The sequence below is a fragment of the Phyllobates terribilis genome, unplaced genomic scaffold (genome assembly GCF_046119375.1).
Source record: "Phyllobates terribilis strain yellow unplaced genomic scaffold, ASM4611937v1 Scaffold_29__1_contigs__length_15306474, whole genome shotgun sequence".
Lineage (NCBI taxonomy): Eukaryota > Metazoa > Chordata > Amphibia > Anura > Dendrobatidae > Phyllobates > Phyllobates terribilis.
In genome coordinates this window covers 10,701,525-10,719,578 of record NW_027362789.1, presented here as the reverse complement: position 1 = coordinate 10,719,578, position 18,054 = coordinate 10,701,525, and the positions used below count along the sequence as shown (strand labels likewise).

General features: G+C 43.5%; 1 protein-coding gene across 1 annotated transcript; it reads right to left on the bottom strand.

Moving 5' to 3' along the window:
• Positions 1 to 2,323: 2,323 nt before the first annotated feature.
• LOC141178620 (uncharacterized) lies at positions 2,324 to 15,912 on the bottom strand. The gene is made up of 4 exons (XM_073660504.1): positions 15,765 to 15,912; positions 15,584 to 15,681; positions 15,295 to 15,385; positions 2,324 to 3,485 (listed from the first exon to the last, which is right to left on the bottom strand). Exons 1-4 carry the CDS (start codon positions 15,895 to 15,897, stop codon positions 2,380 to 2,382), a joined length of 1,428 nt encoding a protein of 475 aa, XP_073516605.1. The 5' UTR covers positions 15,898 to 15,912; the 3' UTR covers positions 2,324 to 2,379.
• Positions 15,913 to 18,054: the final 2,142 nt, after the last annotated feature.

The window sequence follows — 18,054 nt, the reverse complement described above, 5'->3', positions numbered from 1 at the left end:
TACCTTTGGCTAACTGAAAAGATGGTAACAAGTTGCAAAATTTCAAGACTACTCAGGTCTCTTCTTCAGACATAGTATAACACATCATCTGAAGTGTCACATATTTATACACAACAGGGCACAGGAATAATGCAATAGATAAGACAAGTGGCGTGAAGCAGAACTATTAGTATGGGAGAGGGAGAAGCAGTTGTGGCCATGAATATTGGAACAGTTCATTGATAAGGAGTGTGAAAGTTTTATTGTCCTGTGATTGAGGTCTGGTCCATGATTGTGACGCCCAAAACGGTCTGAGGAGCACGTTCCTTAGTTGACATAAATCCATATGACACATTAACTCCTGATCTGTGAGTGTGTCAAAGATTGTCATAAGTTTGTAATTCCACATTTTTCTGTCTCTCTGAGATTTGAAGTTACCTTTTAATACAAGTAATTTCATGTCCATGATGCTGTGATCAGGGATAAAAAATGTTTGGCCACAGGTAGATCTAATCTTTTTTCTTTTATTGTGTGGCGATGAGAATTCATCCTTGTTCTAAGTTTTTGCCCTGTCTCCCCTATGTACAGACCGCCAGCTGGACATTTGGTACATATAATTAAGTACACTACATTAGATGTGATGAAGCTGAAAGTACCTGGGATCTTGTGGTTGTCTCCTGATTTGAGTTGGGAATCTTTATCTTGTCAGTGGTCATTATAAATAGACAGGTTTTACATTTTTTCTGGCTGCAGGGAAAAGTTCCTGTAGCTGTTGGAGAGGACAGGGAGTTTCTGATGATGATGCTTCTTAGATTTGGGGGCTGCCTAAATCACAGAAGTGGGGGGTCTGGAAATATAGATTGTAAATCGGCATCTTTTTGTAATAATGGTTGTAATTTCCATGCAGCTCCCATTAGCATCTCCAGATTTGGATTGTAGGCGACTACTAGAGACTCCAGATTGCTTTCTTGTTTAGTTTTGAAATGTAGGAGATGATTCCTTGATATTCTGGTGGCTCTTGCAATCTGGTTTACAATTGTTCTTGTATGGTAGTCCTCGTTCAAAAAGGTCTTTCTGAGGCCACCAAGGTGTTAATTTCAGTACAGGAGTAGTTGAGTGTTAAGTTAATGGTGAGATGAAATTGATTACAGTGTTCATGGAACGTCTTAAGCTGTTGCTGAGATTCTGTCCAGATGATTAAAATATCGTCAATGTAACGGTAGTAGGCAAGAGGCCTGATGGGACATGAGGACAAGAAGTCACTATAAAGCTTGGCCACAAAAAGATTTGCGTACTGTGGAGCCATTTTACTTCCCATTGCTGTACCAGTCTCCTGTAGATAAATGTTATCAAATTCAAATAATTGTGGGTGAGGATGAATTTTGTAAGTTTCACCACAAAGGTGAAACAATCCTCCTTGTCTGTTTACTTTCCCTCCCAGTACCTTTTCTTTCTACCACGGTTAGGTTTCTGGGAAGTTATACTTATTCCTTTTATTTTTGGTTCTCATTAGCTTGCCTTCTTTGCCCTATATGAATGTGTCTTAGTTTCTCACTCAGGGTTTCCATATCTTCACACTTTTCTTTCCCCTTGTTGACAGTGTATTGCTGCCCCCCCCCCCTCTGATTCCTCAGGAGGTAAGAGAAACTCCTCAACTGCCTATTAGGGAGTTAGGTCTGAGGTGTTATTTTTAGTTGTGCAGCTAGGGCCTGTCTGCACAGAGACCAATTGGGTGTAGTTGCTGCATTCTTCCCTGTGTGGGTTCTCTGGTGGCTATCAAGATGCGCTTTCTGGTTAAAAGATTTCCCAAATTTTGAACATGAAAAATGCTTCTCTGCCCGACTCTCCTAAATCTCTTTTGCTCTTTATGATCCCAACTAGTCTCACCAAATACAAAAGGTCTTTAGTAAGCTACCTTATACAGGCTGCTAAGAATATCATTCCTCGTCACTGGAAAAGTACTTCTCCACCTACTCTGGAGGAGTGGTTCTGTGACATAGCTCTTCTAAATAGGATGGAACATTTGATTGCCCGATCCCCCACTGATTGTGATAGATACTGTGAGTCTTGGAGAGACTGGATTGAATTCCAGGAATCCGATGCCTACCGTCTTACATCACACTGATGTGACCCACCCTTTTCTCTGGTGCGTTTCTTCTCTGTCCGGATTGTGCTCTGCATTGGTTCGGGCCTGGCTGCACTATGTATAGTTTCCATTGGATTTTAGTAACTTCATAATTGTAATACTGTTGGCGTAAAATGTTCCTTTCCTTCCTTTTTCTTCCTATAACTTGATGTTTTATTGGACCTTATACTTATATTCTATGATATACTGATGCTGATATTGTCCTGGTTATTCTTTTTTTTTTGTATTTTTGTAATTGAAAATTATTTAACCTTTCAATAAAAATTGAATTTTGAAAAAGGCTTCTCCCCTGTGTGACTTCTCTGATGTTTATTAAAAGTTGCTTTCCGTGTAAAATATTTCCCACATTCTGAACATGAAAATGGCTTCTTCTCTGTATGAGTTCTCTGGTGTATAACAAGACTGTACTTCTGTGTAAAATGTTTACCACATTCCGAACATGAAAAAGGCTTCTCCCCTGTGTGAGTTCTGTAGTGTTCAACAAGATGGCATTTCTGTTTAAAATATTTCCCACATTCTGAACATGAAAAAGGCTTCTCCCCTGTGTGAGTTCTGTAGTGTTCAACAAGATGGCATTTCCGTTTAAAACGTTTACCACATTCTGAACATGAAAAAGGCTTCTCCCCTGTGTGAGTTCTCTGGTGTATAACAAGACTGTATTTCCATTTAAAATGTTTACCACATTCTGAACAGAAAAAAGGCTTCTCCTCTGTATGAGTTCTCTGGTGTATAACAAGACTGTATTTCCGTTTAAAATGTTTACCACATTCTGAACATAAAAAAGGCTTCTCCTCTGTATGAGTTCTCTGGTGTATAACAAGACTGTATTTCTGTTTAAAATGTTTACCACATTCTGAACATGAAAATGGCTTCTCCCCTGTGTGAGTTCTCTGGTGTCTAACAAGATCTGATTTCTGTTTAAAATATTTCCCACATTCTGGACATGAAAAAGGCTTCACCCCTGTGTGAGTTCTCTGGTGTCTAACAAGATCTGATTTCTTGTTAAAATATTTCCCACACTTGGAACAAGAAAATCTATTCTCGGCTGTGTGAATTTTTTGATGTTTAGGAAGAGATTTTTTGAGAGGAAAACTATTTCCATATTCTAAAAATGTCTTCTTTTCTTTAGGAGCAGTTTGTTTTTTAATGCTTAATTTGTGACTATGATTTTCCTTAGTAGTCGGTAATGAATCAGAAGACAGGACGTGTTTCAAAGGATCAGGTGACAGATCTTTGCTGTGAAGGGATGATGGTAAATCTGGAGTAATGGCATTCACTTCAATTGTATCCTGTGGGATCTCAAGATCTGATTTAAAGATTGAAGATGTCGGCCGTCCCTCTGATCTCCAGGTACAGTCATCTGCCAAGATAAAAATCTATTATTTTTCAATAAAATATCCTTGGATTTTATATTTTTTTAAATTTCTACTGTACTTAAACTGTCGATAATAATGGCAAGTTATGTAAATATATTGAATTAATTATTCACCAAGACACTGACATTTCACAATCTAATAGAAAACCTCATAGGATGAACCAGTAGAGCGTGGTTTTCAACTGTTTGTTCATTCTGCCTGCCAAATATGGAATAAAAAGCCAGCAAGTTATGTAGGCAACAATAATACCAATAAAAACTTCTACTCATCTCACAAACAACAAGCCCCACTCAGGTCAATCGTCTGTAAATAGAAAAAAATCATAGTTACCGGTAACAGGATTTTACAGAGCCCATGATAGCACCATCTGAGAGATGGTATCCGCCCACCAAGGACAGGAAACCTGCTTAATAAAAAAGGCGGTACCTCTCCTCCGCATCAGTTTTGTTTTAGAGGACCTCCAGACAGTATGCTAGTACACAACAACCACCAATAAAACATTTCTGACTATACACCCATATATAGAGAACACCATAAGTGATCAAAAAAGGGGGGGGGGTATACAAGGGTGCTGTCATGGGCTCTGTAAAATCCCGTTACTGGTAGGTAACTATGATTTTTTTCCCCTTCTCCTATGACAGCACCACCTGAGATTTATATAGAACAGACACCTTAGGAATGGATCACCGCTTGCAACACCTTTCTCTCAAAGGATAGATCAGCAGATGAAGAAAGATCAAGCCGGTAATGGTAAGGTAGAAGATTACCATGTTGCTGTCTTACATATGTTATCAATGGACACTTCCGCCTTCTCAGTCCAGGAGGCTGCACCAGCTCTGTGGAATGGCCCTTCAGGTTCTCTGAAACCGGCACATTACTAGGGGAATATGCTAAGCTAACGGCGTCCCTGATCCATCTAGCTATAGTTCCCCTTGTAACTTTAAGTCCCTTACTAGCTCCCTGGAAGGAGACAAATAAGGCATCACTTCTCCTCCAAGGCCTTGTTACCTCCAAATACTGAACCAAAACCAGTCTAACATCTAGAGTATGAAGCCTCTGTTCCTCTAAATCTTTTGGGTTAGGATACAATGAGGGGAGAATGATCTCCTGTGTTCTATGGAATTTGGAGGCCACCTTCGGAAAATAGGCCAGGTCTGGTCTTAACGCAACTCCATCTACAGTGACCTGTGTAAAAGGATGATTTACTGACAGAGCGTGTAAGTCACTAACTCTATGGGCTGATGTTAGCGCTATCAGTATCGCTGTCTTCAGAGTGAGAGTTCTTTCTTTCACGCTTCCTTAGGGCTCAAAAAGGAGACTTAGTCAGGGCTTCCAGGACCAGGTTTAGATCCCAGGGAGGCATTCTCGGGGTAGCAATAGGTCTGGATCTATCGTACGCCTTTTTAAACCTGATAACCCATCTATCTGCTGCCAAATTATAGTTATATAAAGCTCCAAGTGCTGATACTTGCACCTAAAGGGTACTGGTAGCCAACCCCATATCTAAGACACTTTGAAGAAATTCCAGAATAGCTTTAATAGGAATTTTAACCTTAGCTGAGTGCGCCAAAATAGATAGGAATTGTGCCCATGTCCTACCATAGATCTTAGTCCTCACAGGCTTCCTGCTTTTGAGCAGAGTAGTGACTAGACCTGGAGAAAACCCTTCCTGGATTAGTAACGATCTTTCAAACTCCAGGCCATCAAATGCCCGACCTCTGAGGATGGAAGACTGGGCCTTGCTTAAGGAGATCTGGAGCATCTGGAAGGACCCATGGATCTGACTGGGACATCCTCTTTATCCAGGTGAACCAGGGTCTCTTGGGCCAGAATGGGGAGATTAGTATGACCCTTGCCTGTTCCTCCCGGATCTTCCTCAAAATCGTTGGCATTAACATTAACGGGGGGGAAAGCATAGGCTAGGCCAAAGCTCCAGGGTATTTGTAATGCATCTACTGCATAGGGTCTTTCTGTTGGATTTAAGGAGCAGAAGATCCTTGTTTTTCTGTTTCGTTTGTTTGCGAAAAGTAGAGATGAGCGGTGTTAGACTCGAACTGTTCGCCAATCTCAAATTCAAGCTGTTTTGGGCGGTGTTCGAGTCGTTCGACGAACACGAACGATTTGCAAAAAATTCGGCTGTTCGAGGTTATGTTCGATAACTGTTCGTGCACCAAAAGCGTAACTGGATTTTTTCACAGTAATACTGTTATCAGTGATGAGCGAGCATGCTCGCCACTGCTTGGTACTCGCCCGAGCATCTCAGTACTCGAGATGCTCGAGCAGGAGCTGGGGTCCCCATCCTGCATGTTTGGCGCTATGTAGAGCACCAATCATGCAGGGATTGTCTGCCACTCACTGTAATGTCACAGCCATGGTGGTTGTGGCATTACAGTGATTGCCCAAATTGATGGGAAAAATGCTCACAGTGAAACATGAAAAGCCGGCAATTCAGCAGCGGCATACACCGGTACCCAACAATTTAGAACAGAAAGAATAGAGCATCACACATAGATTAGATAGATAGAAACATATCAGTCACATATATAATAAGTACAGTGACAGTGTTGGTTACTGTACTTGTCATTTAGTGTTAAAATAAAGGATTTATTAAAAAAAAAATTGACGTGGGGTTCCCCGTAATTTTAGTCTCTAGCGGAGGTTAAGCAGACGGCTGGGGCAGATGTTTGAAGCCTGGGAAGGGGGTAATACCCACGGAGCTTCCCAGGCTTCTAATATCAGCCCCCAGCTGAATACATAGCCTGTACTAGCTATTAAAATGGGGGACCCAAAAAAAAAAAATGACGTGGGGTCCCCCCTATTTTAATAGCTATAAAAGGCTAGGTAAACAGCTGGGGGCTGATATTAATAGCCCAGGAAGGGTGCCATGAATATTGGCCCCCTCCCAAGCTAGAAACACCAGCAGTCAGCCACCCCAGAAATGGCGCATCCATAGGATGCGCCAATTCTGGCACTTAGCCTCGCTGTTCCCACTGCCCTGTAGCGGTGGCAGTGGGGTAATAGGGTTGGGGTTGATGTCAGCTTATAAGGCCATCTGACATTAAGCCCAGGTAAGTAATGGAGAGGCGTCTATAAGACACCCCCATTACTAACCCCATAGTCAAAGTTAAAAAAAAACACAAACACCCAGAATAAAGTCCTTTAATTGAAATAAAGACACAATTCTTTATTGTTCTAAATTAAACCATACTTACCATCACGCCCATTCCAGCTGAAGCCAATGTCTTCTGCAATAAAAGTAAAATAATAAACCAACCTCATCCTTACCTTTCCATGGTTCCCAGGACGGCTTCAGCTCTGCTACATTGACATGACAGGCTGGATCGCAGCAGAAAGCCGCCCTTTTTATCTTGAAGGTTTCCTGTCCTTGAAGGGCGGATCCCCTCTCTCGTTGTGCCGTCATGGGTGACAGAAAAAATCTGATCTTTAGTTTTCTTTGCCTCTTATATGCAGAGCTGAGAGCATAAATTCATGTTGTTCTGCAAACTGTAGAATCTGCTCTTTCACTAACAGGAGAGGTCGGGATCTCGTGCCCCCCTGATGATTGAAATAGGTGACTGTTGTCTGACATAATTCGGATGTGTTGTCCCTGTAGTTGGGAATTGAACTTCATCACTGCACTATTTACCGCCGACAGCTCCTTCATGTTTTAAGGAGAAGGCTTTCTCGCTGTCCGACCAGACTCCTTGTATTACACGATCTCCCAGATGTGCTCCCAGCCATCTCAGCTTGAGTACTCTGTAATTATGTCCCTGACCTAATATGACCAAAGACCTCTCTGTGACAGGTTCTCCCAATCCAGCCACCATGCGATTGAGATGATGGCTGTATTGGAAAGTGTCATCTTCCTGTCCAAGTGTCCCCTGAGTTGTTTCTCCGCTGCTAGTATATCTTGCTGCAGATATCGGGAGTGTATCTGAGCCCACGGGACTGCTGGGATACATGATGTCATTGTACCTAAAAGAGACATTGCTTTCCTTAGGGTCATGGATGGATTCCTGACTACTCCTGAGGCTAGGGACGTAATTCTGTTTTTCTTGTCTTCCGGTAGCAGACAAGTCTATCCCTCTGAGTCCAAGATAAGCCCTAAAAAAGACGGAACCGTCCAAGGCTCCAGGCTTGACTTCTCTAGATTCAGTATCCATTCAAGATTGATCAGGCTGGCTCTGACTCTTGTCAATGCGAGTTTTCAATGCTCTCTTGATTTGCATACTACCAAGAAGTCATCCAGGTAAGGGACAACTAGAGTATCTTGTTCTCTCAAATGCGCCATTACCTCCAGAATGATCTTCGTAAAGATTCTTGGAGCCATGGAGAGGCCAAAGGACAGAGCTGTGAACTGAAATTGCCTCACATGATTGAGGATATACACAGCTACTCTCAGATACTGCTGGTATCCTGTATGGATTGGGACGTGGTAATAGGCGTCCTTCAGGTCGAGGACACTCATATAACAACCCGGGAACAACATCTTTATGGCTGATATTATACAGTACAGACCAAAAGTTTGGACACACCTTCTCATTTAAAGATTTTTCTGTATTTTCATGACTATGAAAATTGTACATTCACACTGAAGGCATCAAAACTATGAATTAACACATGTGGAATTATATACTTAACAAAAAAGTATGAAACTACTGAAAATATGTCTTATATTCTAGGTTCTTCCAAGTAGCCACCTTTTGCTTTGATGACTGCTTTGCACACTCTTGGCATTCTCTTGATGAGCTTCAAGTGGTAGTCACCGGAAATGATTTTCACTTCACAGGTGTGCCCTGTCAGGTTTAATAAGTGGGATTTCTTGCCTTATAAATGGGGTTGGGACCATCAGTTGTGCTGTGCAGAAGTCTGGTGGATACACAGCTGATAGTCCTACTGAATAGACTGTTAGAATTTGTATTATGACAAGAAAAAAAGCAGCTAAGTAGAGAAAAACGAGTGGCCATCATTACTTTAAGAAATGAAGGTCAGTCAGTCTGAAAAAATGGGAAAACTTTGAAAGTGTCCCCAAGTTCAGTTGCAAAAACCATCAAGCGCTACAAAGAAACTGGCTCACATGAGGACCGCCCCAGGAAAGGAAGACCAAGAGTCACCTCTGCTTCTGAGGATAAGTTTATCCGAGTCACCACCCTCAGAAATCGCAGGTTAACAGCAGCTCAGATTAGAGACCAGGTCAATGCCACACAGAGTTCTAGCAGCAGACACATCTCTACAACAACTGTTAAGAGGAGACTTTGTGCAGCAGGCCTTCATGGTAAAATAGCTGCTAGGAAACCACTGCTAAGGACAGGCAACAAGCAGAAGAGACTTGTTTGGGCTAAAGAACACAAGGAATGGACATTAGACAAGTGGAAATCTGTGCTTTGGTCTGATGAGTCCAAATTTGAGATCTTTGGTTCCAACTACCGTGTCTTTGTGCGACGCAGAAAAGGTGAACGGATGGACTCTACATGCCTGGTTCCCACCGTGAAGCATGGAGGAGGTGTGATGGTGTGGGGGTGCTTTGCTGGTGACACTGTTGGGGAATTATTCAAAATTGAAGGCATACTGAACCAGCATGGCTACGAAAGCATCTTGCAGTGGCATGCTATTCCATCCGGTTTGCGTTTAGTTGGACCATCATTTATTTTTCAACAGGACAATGACCCCAAACACACCTCCAGGCTGTGTAAGGGCTATTTGACCAAGAGGGAGAGTGATGGGGTGCTACGCCAGATGACCTGGCCTCCACAGTCACCAGACCTGAACCCAATCGAGATGGTTTGGGGTGAGCTGGACCGCAGAGTGAAGGCAAAAGGGCCAACAAGTGCTAAGCATCTCTGGGAACTCCTTCAAGATTCTTGGAAGACCATTTCCGGTGACTACCTCTTGAAGCTCATCAAGAGAATGCCAAGAGTGTGCAAAGCAGTCATCAAAGCAAAAGGTGGCTACTTTGAAGAACCTAGAATATAAGACATATTTTCAGTTATTTCACACTTTTTTGTTAAGTATATAATTCCACATGTGTTAATACATAGTTTTGATGCCTTCAGTGTGAATGTACAATTTTCATAGTCATGAAAATACAGAAAAATCTTTAAATGAGAAGGTGTGTCCAAACTTTTGGTCTCTACTATAGATTCCATCTTGAAGGGTCTGTAGATTAGAAAGTTGTTTAGGCCCTTCAAGTTGATTATGATCCTAAAGGAGCCATCCGGCTTCTTTATCAGAAAAAGGGGCGAATAGAATCCTTTCCCCTGCTCGCTTATTAGTCTCTCTCAGAACCTTCTTTTCCACTAAGTTTAATACCTCTTGCTCCAGGGCTGTTTGCTCTCTGGGCATCCTGGGAGACGAAATCATGAACGTCTGCAGGGGAATGGATCTGAATTCCAGTCTTAGTCCTGTCTTTATAATCCCTAATATCCAGGCACTGGATGTAATTTTTTCCCAGGTAGGCAGAAGTGGGACAGTCTGCCTCCTACCTGCGGAGGCCCATCACTTAGGGGTTTTTCTGTTCTCAGAGGAAGGGCCTCCGAACATGAAGCCTCCACTCCTTGTCATAGAATCATAGAATGGTAGAGTTGGAAGGGACCTCCTGGGTCATCTGGTCCAACCCCCTGCTCAAAGCAGGATTCACTAAATCATCTCAGACAGATGTCTATCCAGCCTCTGTTTGAAGACGTCCATTGAAGGGGAACTCACCACCTCTCGTGGCAGCCTGTTCCACTCATTAATCACCCTAACTGTCAAAAAGTTTTTTCTAATATCTAATCTGTGTCTCCTCCCATTTAGTTTCATCCCATTGCTTCTAGTCTTTCCTTGTGCAAATGAGAATAAAGATGATCCTTCTACAATGTGACAGCCCTTGACATATTTGTAGACAGCTATTAAGTCTCCTCTCAGTCTTCTTTTTTGCAAGCTAAACATTCCCAAATCCTGCAACCGTTCCTCATAGGACATGGTTTGCAGACCAGTCTCCATTCTGGTCGCTCTTCTCTGAACTTGCTCCAGTTTGTCTATGTCTTTTTTAAAATGTGGTGCCCAAAACTGTACACAGTATTCCAGATGAGGTCTGACCAAAGAGGAGTAAAGACCGATAATGACTTCACGTGATCTAGACTGTATGCTTCTGTTAATACATCCCAGAATTGTATTTGCCTTTTTTGCTGCTGCATCACACTGTTGACTCATGTTCAGTCTATGATCTATTAGTATACCTAAGTCTTTTTCACATGTACTGTTGCTTAGCTCTATTCCTCCCATTCTGTATATGCTTTTTTCATTTTTATTGCCCAGATGTAGTGCTTTGCATTTTTCCCTGTTAAAAACCATTCTGTTGGTTGCTGCCCACTGCTCCAGTTTATTTAGGTCTTTTTGAATCCTCTCTCTCTCTTCTCTAGTATTAGCTATCCCTCCTAGCTTTGTGTCATCAGCAAATTTAATCAGTTTACCCTCAATTCCTTCATCTAAATCATTGATAAAGATGTTGAACAATACAGGTCCCAGGACGGAGCCCTGTGGTACCCCACTTGAGACATTCATCCAGCTGGATGTGAAGCCATTTGTCCTTCCATCTGCCCTGGTCTCTGGAAAATGTACCTATGCTATACTTCCTTTTACGAAAGGAAGTCTTGTACTGAGGCATCAACACACTGGAAAACCAGTGTTTCTTATCTGCGGCTTTATCCAGTATGTCATCCAGAGCTTAGCCAAAAAGAAACTCCCCTTCACACGGGATTGAACACAGTTTCATCTTAGACTGTACATCACCTGACCAGCTCTTGAGCCACAGAGCTCTGCGAGCTGCGTTGGATAAATTCACTGATCTGGCGGCCAGCCTTACCGAATCTGCCGACGCGTCCGCGAGGAAGGCAGCCGCCCCCTGCATTAGCGGAAGACAGGCCAGGATTTTTTCCCTTGGAATGTCCCCTTTAATCTGGTCTTCTAGCTGCTGCAACCAGACCATCATTTACCTGGCTGTGCAAGTGGCTGCGACTGCCAGTTTCAATGCTCCCGCTGGTCACTCCCAGGTTTGTTTTAATAAGGTTTCCGCTTTTTTATCAAGAGGATCTTTGAAAGCTCCTAAATCCTCAAACGGCAGGGTGGATTTTTTTTTAGAGAATTTTGATACTGTCACGTCAATTTTTGGGGTTTTATCTCACCTGGTTGACTCTTCTTCCTCAAATGGGTATCTGCTCTTTGAAGGTGATGGTAACTGCCCTCTCCTATCAGGTCTTTTCCATTCCCTGTCGATGAACGATCCTCTCATTGACGGGGAATGTGCGCCTCTTCTTCTGATCAAGACCCCCAAACATGATGTTCTGAACAGTCCTAGAGGTCTTCGTATCGGCTATGCCCATAGTTGTTCTGATGGCTTTAATCAGCTTATCCGTGTTTTGCACTGGAAAACACGGCCTACCTCCTGTATCGCTAACTGAGGAAGATGATGATTATGAGGATGACGAGTAGGTAGGAGAGGAAATAGACTTCCCCTTGCCCTGGAATACTACAGATTCTTCTGAGTCTGATGTATGACGTCTCAGCTTCCTACTCTTTTTACGTGTAGCCAACGTCTTTAGGGAGTCCCTAACCTCCGTCTGGACTAAAGATTTTAAATCCATAGCAAAATTAGGTGTTTCCTGTGATATGGTTTCTCGGATACAACTCGGGCTAAGCTTTTTAGTATAAATGCTGGGAAAATTAACCCCGCACAGCGCACACTCCTTGTTATTCCTCTTGGCACTACACTTTTTGGGGGTTTCCTAGTAGAAAAAATACATAGAAAAAAAAGGGACCCATCTACTATGGTGAACTTTCACGTAGATCACCCACTACTCTGCCGTTCAGGGTACCGGAGATTAAGGCTGGATCAATGCATATGATTGCTCCCGGCTGGAGGTGGTGGACTCGCGACCTGCCCTGCTCCTCCGGCTGGTCTTGCTGCCGCTTGTCCGACTGCCACTGCTGTGGCCTTGATGGAGCTGCTGTTGCTGCTGAGGCTGCTTTGGTGGCCCCTGCTGCTGCTGCTCTGGTGACTGCGGCTCTTGCCGCAGGGCGTGTCACTTCCTGACACGTGCCCTGCGTGTGCGCAGCCCCATGGCCCAGCATTTCGGCGCGCAACGTCAGCAGGGTGCGCCAGAAACTGACATGCGCCCTGCGCGTGTGTAGTCCTGGTCCCGGCACGCTACATCAGCAGGGAGCGCCGGAACCTCTTGACACGTGCCCTGCATGTGCGCAGCCCCGGAAGTCCCACTTGCTGGCGCGCTCAGCCACGGGGTGCATAATACCACTGCACTCCCGCGTGTACCCTTGGTGGGCGGATACCCTCTCTCAGGTGGTGCTCTCATGGAAGAAGGGAAAAAACAGAGGTTTCCATAAAGGCTCTTGAAAAGCAACATGGCTTCCATAACCCAATCCAGCTATATCCGATCTCCCAAAGTCAAATCTCCCCCTTGCTTCTGAGCCTTGCAGTGTGGCCAAAGCACATTTAGCATCCATTTGGCATTACTTTAGTGAGAAGAACCCACTTAATTTACGGTGTGTGTCTCCCCTGGAGCACAATCTGGGCACTATGTGTTGGGCAATAAAATGGCATAATTGCAATTTTCACTCTCTAACATCCACTGCGTGCTAATTTCCGGAAAGTGCCGATAGACTCAAAATAGTCACTACCCCTTTAGATTAATTCCCTGAGGGAATTAAAATTACACAATGGAGCAATGGAGTCACTTTATGTGGATTTCACCGTGCTGCCCTGCTTAGGACAGCACGATAGCTCAGTGGTTCGTACTGCAGCCTTGCAGCGCTGGGGTCCTGGGCTCAAATCCCACCAAGGACAACATCTGCAAGGAGTTTGTATGTTCTCCCCGTGTTTCTCTGGTTTCCTCCCACACTTCAAAGACATACTACTGATAGGGAATTTAGATTGTGAGCCCCAATGGGGACAGCGATGATGAATATGTTGGCGCCATATATATATAAAAAAAATAAAGATTATTACTGCTCTGGTTTTCTGTTATTATGTCATATTAGGGCTTCTGCAAATGGTGTGTCCCATCTCCTCTGGGACCTGCTCCTGCGATGTCTGCTTCTGTCACCAGGAGCCGCCTTATTCATTCTGCAGGCGGTGCTGGTGATGGAGGAGACGTCAGAACCAGAAGCTCTGGGCGGTGCAGGACTTGTCCAGCCAGTAAGATTAGGGTTGCTGGGATCAGTAGTACCATCCAGTCTGGCAGTATGGGTGTATGTGCTGTCAAGCTGGAGTAATCTGCTCCCTGCTTCAGCCATTTGGAAAGCACCGCACCCTACTAAAGCTGGAAGCATATTGCCGGAAGCTGCCAGATACAGCCTTGTTCTCCTCTGGTTCAGTCCTCTGTGCTCAGCTCCCGGCTTGTGGATTTGTTTCTGTTGTGACCTCGGCCCGTTTACTTGTGTCTTCTGATTTTGTATTTTCTCTGCCTTCCTGGTTCTGTCCCAACTACCTGACTATTCTTCTTGGCATCTCACACCATAGAACAGGTAACACCATGGCCCAAGCCTGGGGGTCTATGTGTAACTCCAGATCCATGTAGAGGGGTTAAAGAATGATGAGCAAAGCAACAGAGTAGATAGTGCCAAACCTGTTCGTGGTGGCCATCTTTTGAGCTACCAAGTGAGCTACCAAGTGACCACGATACTTTGTGTCTGCAAACTAATCCACCAAGATCAGCATTCAAACAGCTAAATGTCGCTCCTTTCCTTCTTAACCTGCCTTGTGCCCAGACAGTAGTGTACAACCGTATATAGGGTATTGTCGGAATAAAGAGAAGATGCAAAATAATTTGTAAGATCCATTTGTTTCCTATTATCCTTTGTGAAGAATTCCAAAGTTATCCCCGCATAAAGTGACACACATCAGATTTGAAAAAATGGGGCCTGATTAGGAACACAAAACTGGCTGTGGGAAGGGGTTAAATCAGGAGTATTTTGGGCACTAACTATTGTAGTCAAAAACGAGTATAGACAACAACACATCTACTGAAATGACCAAACTCAACAGTCTTCATCAGTAAAAAATGAGTAACTAGTGGTGAAACTTCTCTGGGGTAATTAGAGTATGGTGCTCGGTGGCTCTTGGCAACCTAAACTATGGTAAGGGCAAATATTTTCTGTCAGATGAGTTTCAAGAAGAAATATTAGTTTTAAAAGAAATTGAAAAGTCAGGATAAAGGGAAACTGCTGTTATTGTACAGAAAATCACACTTGTCCCTCACTGCACATTTAATGTTGTAGATCATAAAAGTGAAGTTTGTCCAGAAAGACTGGACCTGGTCTTGTAGGGACCATATGAGCACATTCAGCAGCACAGAAAGGAGAGAGGGTGGATTCATCCAATAAGATATTAGGGATCTAGGAAGCCAACAGCATCATTACCCTCCGCTTTCTCTAACAGGACCATCATATTTTTCTTCAAGTGATTTTCTAACTTGTCAGCACATTCTACGTACGCTGTCATTTGGTTTTGTAGTTAATAATAATAATCTTTTTATTTATTTATTTTATTTTTTGTAGTTTACAGATCTGGGCAGGTAATGGTCAGCGAGGTGGATTGTCGAGGTTGTAAGTTCTATAGAAAAGGGCTTTCAATGTCTAAAATTATTTGAATAGTTTTTGGTGGAGGAGAATGTTGTTGTCTAGAGGCAAAATGGTGATCACACGACTGTAATACGGCCGGACTACACCACCGATAAAGCAGCCACAGCCGGTGACTGAGAAGAATCTGTGACTTCTCTGCATTTAGTGGTTACTACTCACCTGGGTAGTCATATGTAGGAATCTCCTCTTTACACTGCTCATCACCCCTCACATATGTCTCTGTAGTATTAATATGGGTCAGATCTTCACCCTGAAACAAATATTGTAAAAGTCACAGACAGATGGAGAAGTCCCATCTTTGATCAGCTCTAATCCTGCCATCTCCACCGTCCTCATTACACAAGTATAAAACATATAATACTGGTGGATAAACCAATACTGAACACAAGACCTTCACAGACGTCTACACATCATAGGGGAGATCTCATGATACCTTCTCTCCATCTACCTGATGATCCTGAGGAACATTGGGATCCTCTTGTTTACAGTCCTGCGGAAGAAGAGGACGGGGACATCTCTCTGGTGTTGTCCTCTTACTGGATAGATCTGGAGGAAACACATACAGGGACTGAATTCATGTTTTACATACAGATAATCATAGGCCGTGTGTATTTAGTCCTGTCTATTACCTGGTGATGTGAGGGGCTGGGGAACCTCCATCATGACGTCCTTGTACAGATCTTTGTGTCCTTCTAAATACTCCCACTCCTCCATGGAGAAATAGACAGCGACATCCTGACACCTTATAGGAACCTGACACATACAATGATGGCGTCATCACCCCAATCCCTTCATAGCTTTACTGTATAATGTCCCAGCATTCCCAGCAGTGTCACCTCTCCAGTCAGCAGCTTAATCATCTTGTAGGTGAGTTCTAGGATCTTCTGGTCATTGATGTCCTCATGTATCAGGGGGTGAGGTGGAGGTCCTGTGATTGGGCTCAGGGGTCTTCCCCATCCCTCAGACACAGGGTCCTGACAGCGCTCACTAGAGGTCTTCTTCACTACTGTGTAATCCTGGTTATGGAGAGACACATTCATAAATCTCACTCCAGACATTTCCAGAGTCCTCACCTCTCCAGTTCTGTCCATCTGTTATTCCCATAGATAAGAATAATGTAATGTGACGTCATCAGAATCTCTCACCTCTCCAGTAAGCCGGAAGAGGATCTCTAGGGTGAGGTGTAATATCCTCTCAGCCATCTTGTCTCTGTCCATATCCATGTTTGATGGGTAAATCAGGAAAATTCTCTTATATAGAAGATCTTCACTGAGAGAATCTGATATTGTAGAGACCTGAATGAGAAGATGATGAGCCGATGTAACATCATAAAAATCCTGCGTAATAATACAATTACTGGAGATAATAAGGGGAAATGTAGTCTCAAAGGCAACAGATAATGATGTCACAGTAGTTGAAGTGGGTTTATGGACCCCTAAACACTTCCCTAGTGTCCACAGCAATTGTCAAAAGCGGGAGGTGGCACTTGTGGATGGTATAGGACCCCCAGGGGGCACTCCTGTAGTTGTGGTGTCTGGGTGCAAGTTTGGAGTGCCCGTGATGTTTGTGCAATCACACGCAGCCAGACACGCAGGTGAACTTGTAAAATATAACAATTTTACTGAAGGAGGTAACGGGGTACAGTCTCTCTTGAAGGCAAAGGTTACAGTATTTTGTGCATATGAAAGTAATGGTTCTCTCCACATGAGACAAGCGAGGTTATGGCCTCTCAGGGCGGCTGGAGCAGAGTTCTCTTGACTTGCTAGTAGAGGAAATGCTATGCGCAGTCTAAGAAATATTACACTGATGGAGGAACCTTCACAGATTGGCTCTCCGTGGAAACACACTAAAGTCTGGGTGTGCTCACAGTTTTTAGCCCACCGTTCCCTTTCGCAGGGGGTAGTCGATGGTGTGGCAGCCACGTGGATCTGGTCCCGGCTAGAAGCAAACAGGATAACCAGCGTGCAGGAGAGCACACGAACAGCGGTATCTCTCCTGACTGGAAGAGCCTTGTGTTTTGTGAAGGAGATTATGTGGAGAAAAATGTCCCCCAGCGTGGACTGGCATGGAAACTCTTCTGTGAGAAATAGTGTCTGTCTCCTATATCTTCGTTAGGCAGCTTGAACCCCCCACTACTGATTTGTACCAGTGCTCAGTCAGTGTGCGAGCCCTGAGCTGAGAGACTCCTCCCAGCCGTGTCTATGGCAGCTTATTGTGAGGAGAATAATCACTTACCTTTCATATACACATATTGGCCAGTAGATGGCAGGAAAGTCCAATTTACAATGCAATGTATTATATCCCCTAACTCACAGTGCCCACAGTGGAACAAGTCTACTATCACACTACAACTATCTCATTTAGCAGCAGTAGAACGGGTACCGGGATGCCACAGAAACATATGAGGAGATATATTATTTTACAGTATTTAGTTTTCTGCTTTACATCTAGTAATAAAACCTATACATTTTAGGCCACAGACAACAAGCAGTTTCTTCCTCGGAGTCTGTAGCTGAATACGTTTCTCATAGACTCATCTTCCATAAAGCCAATTCTCGTCTCATTTACCAACACTGTAATGGACATTATCAATACTGCAGGAGATTTTCATTACACGTGATATGAGGAATAACTACTTCATCATGAGGACGACATCTTCATCTTCTACTACGGCTCTAGAAACATATTTGGCCAGAGTTCTTCACTGACTACATCTCCATCGGCCATCTATATGAATGTTTCCCGTCTTCCCTGCACTGTAATCTTCTATCACGTTAGATCTCATGTCTGATTCACACACAGAAGTTTGAGGCTTTGACATATAGTAAAGTTTTTAATATTAAACAGAGTAGGACTATCCCTAATAGGTTCACCTTGCCATGGTTGGGATAGGTTTCATGCTATTTTTGATCAAAAACA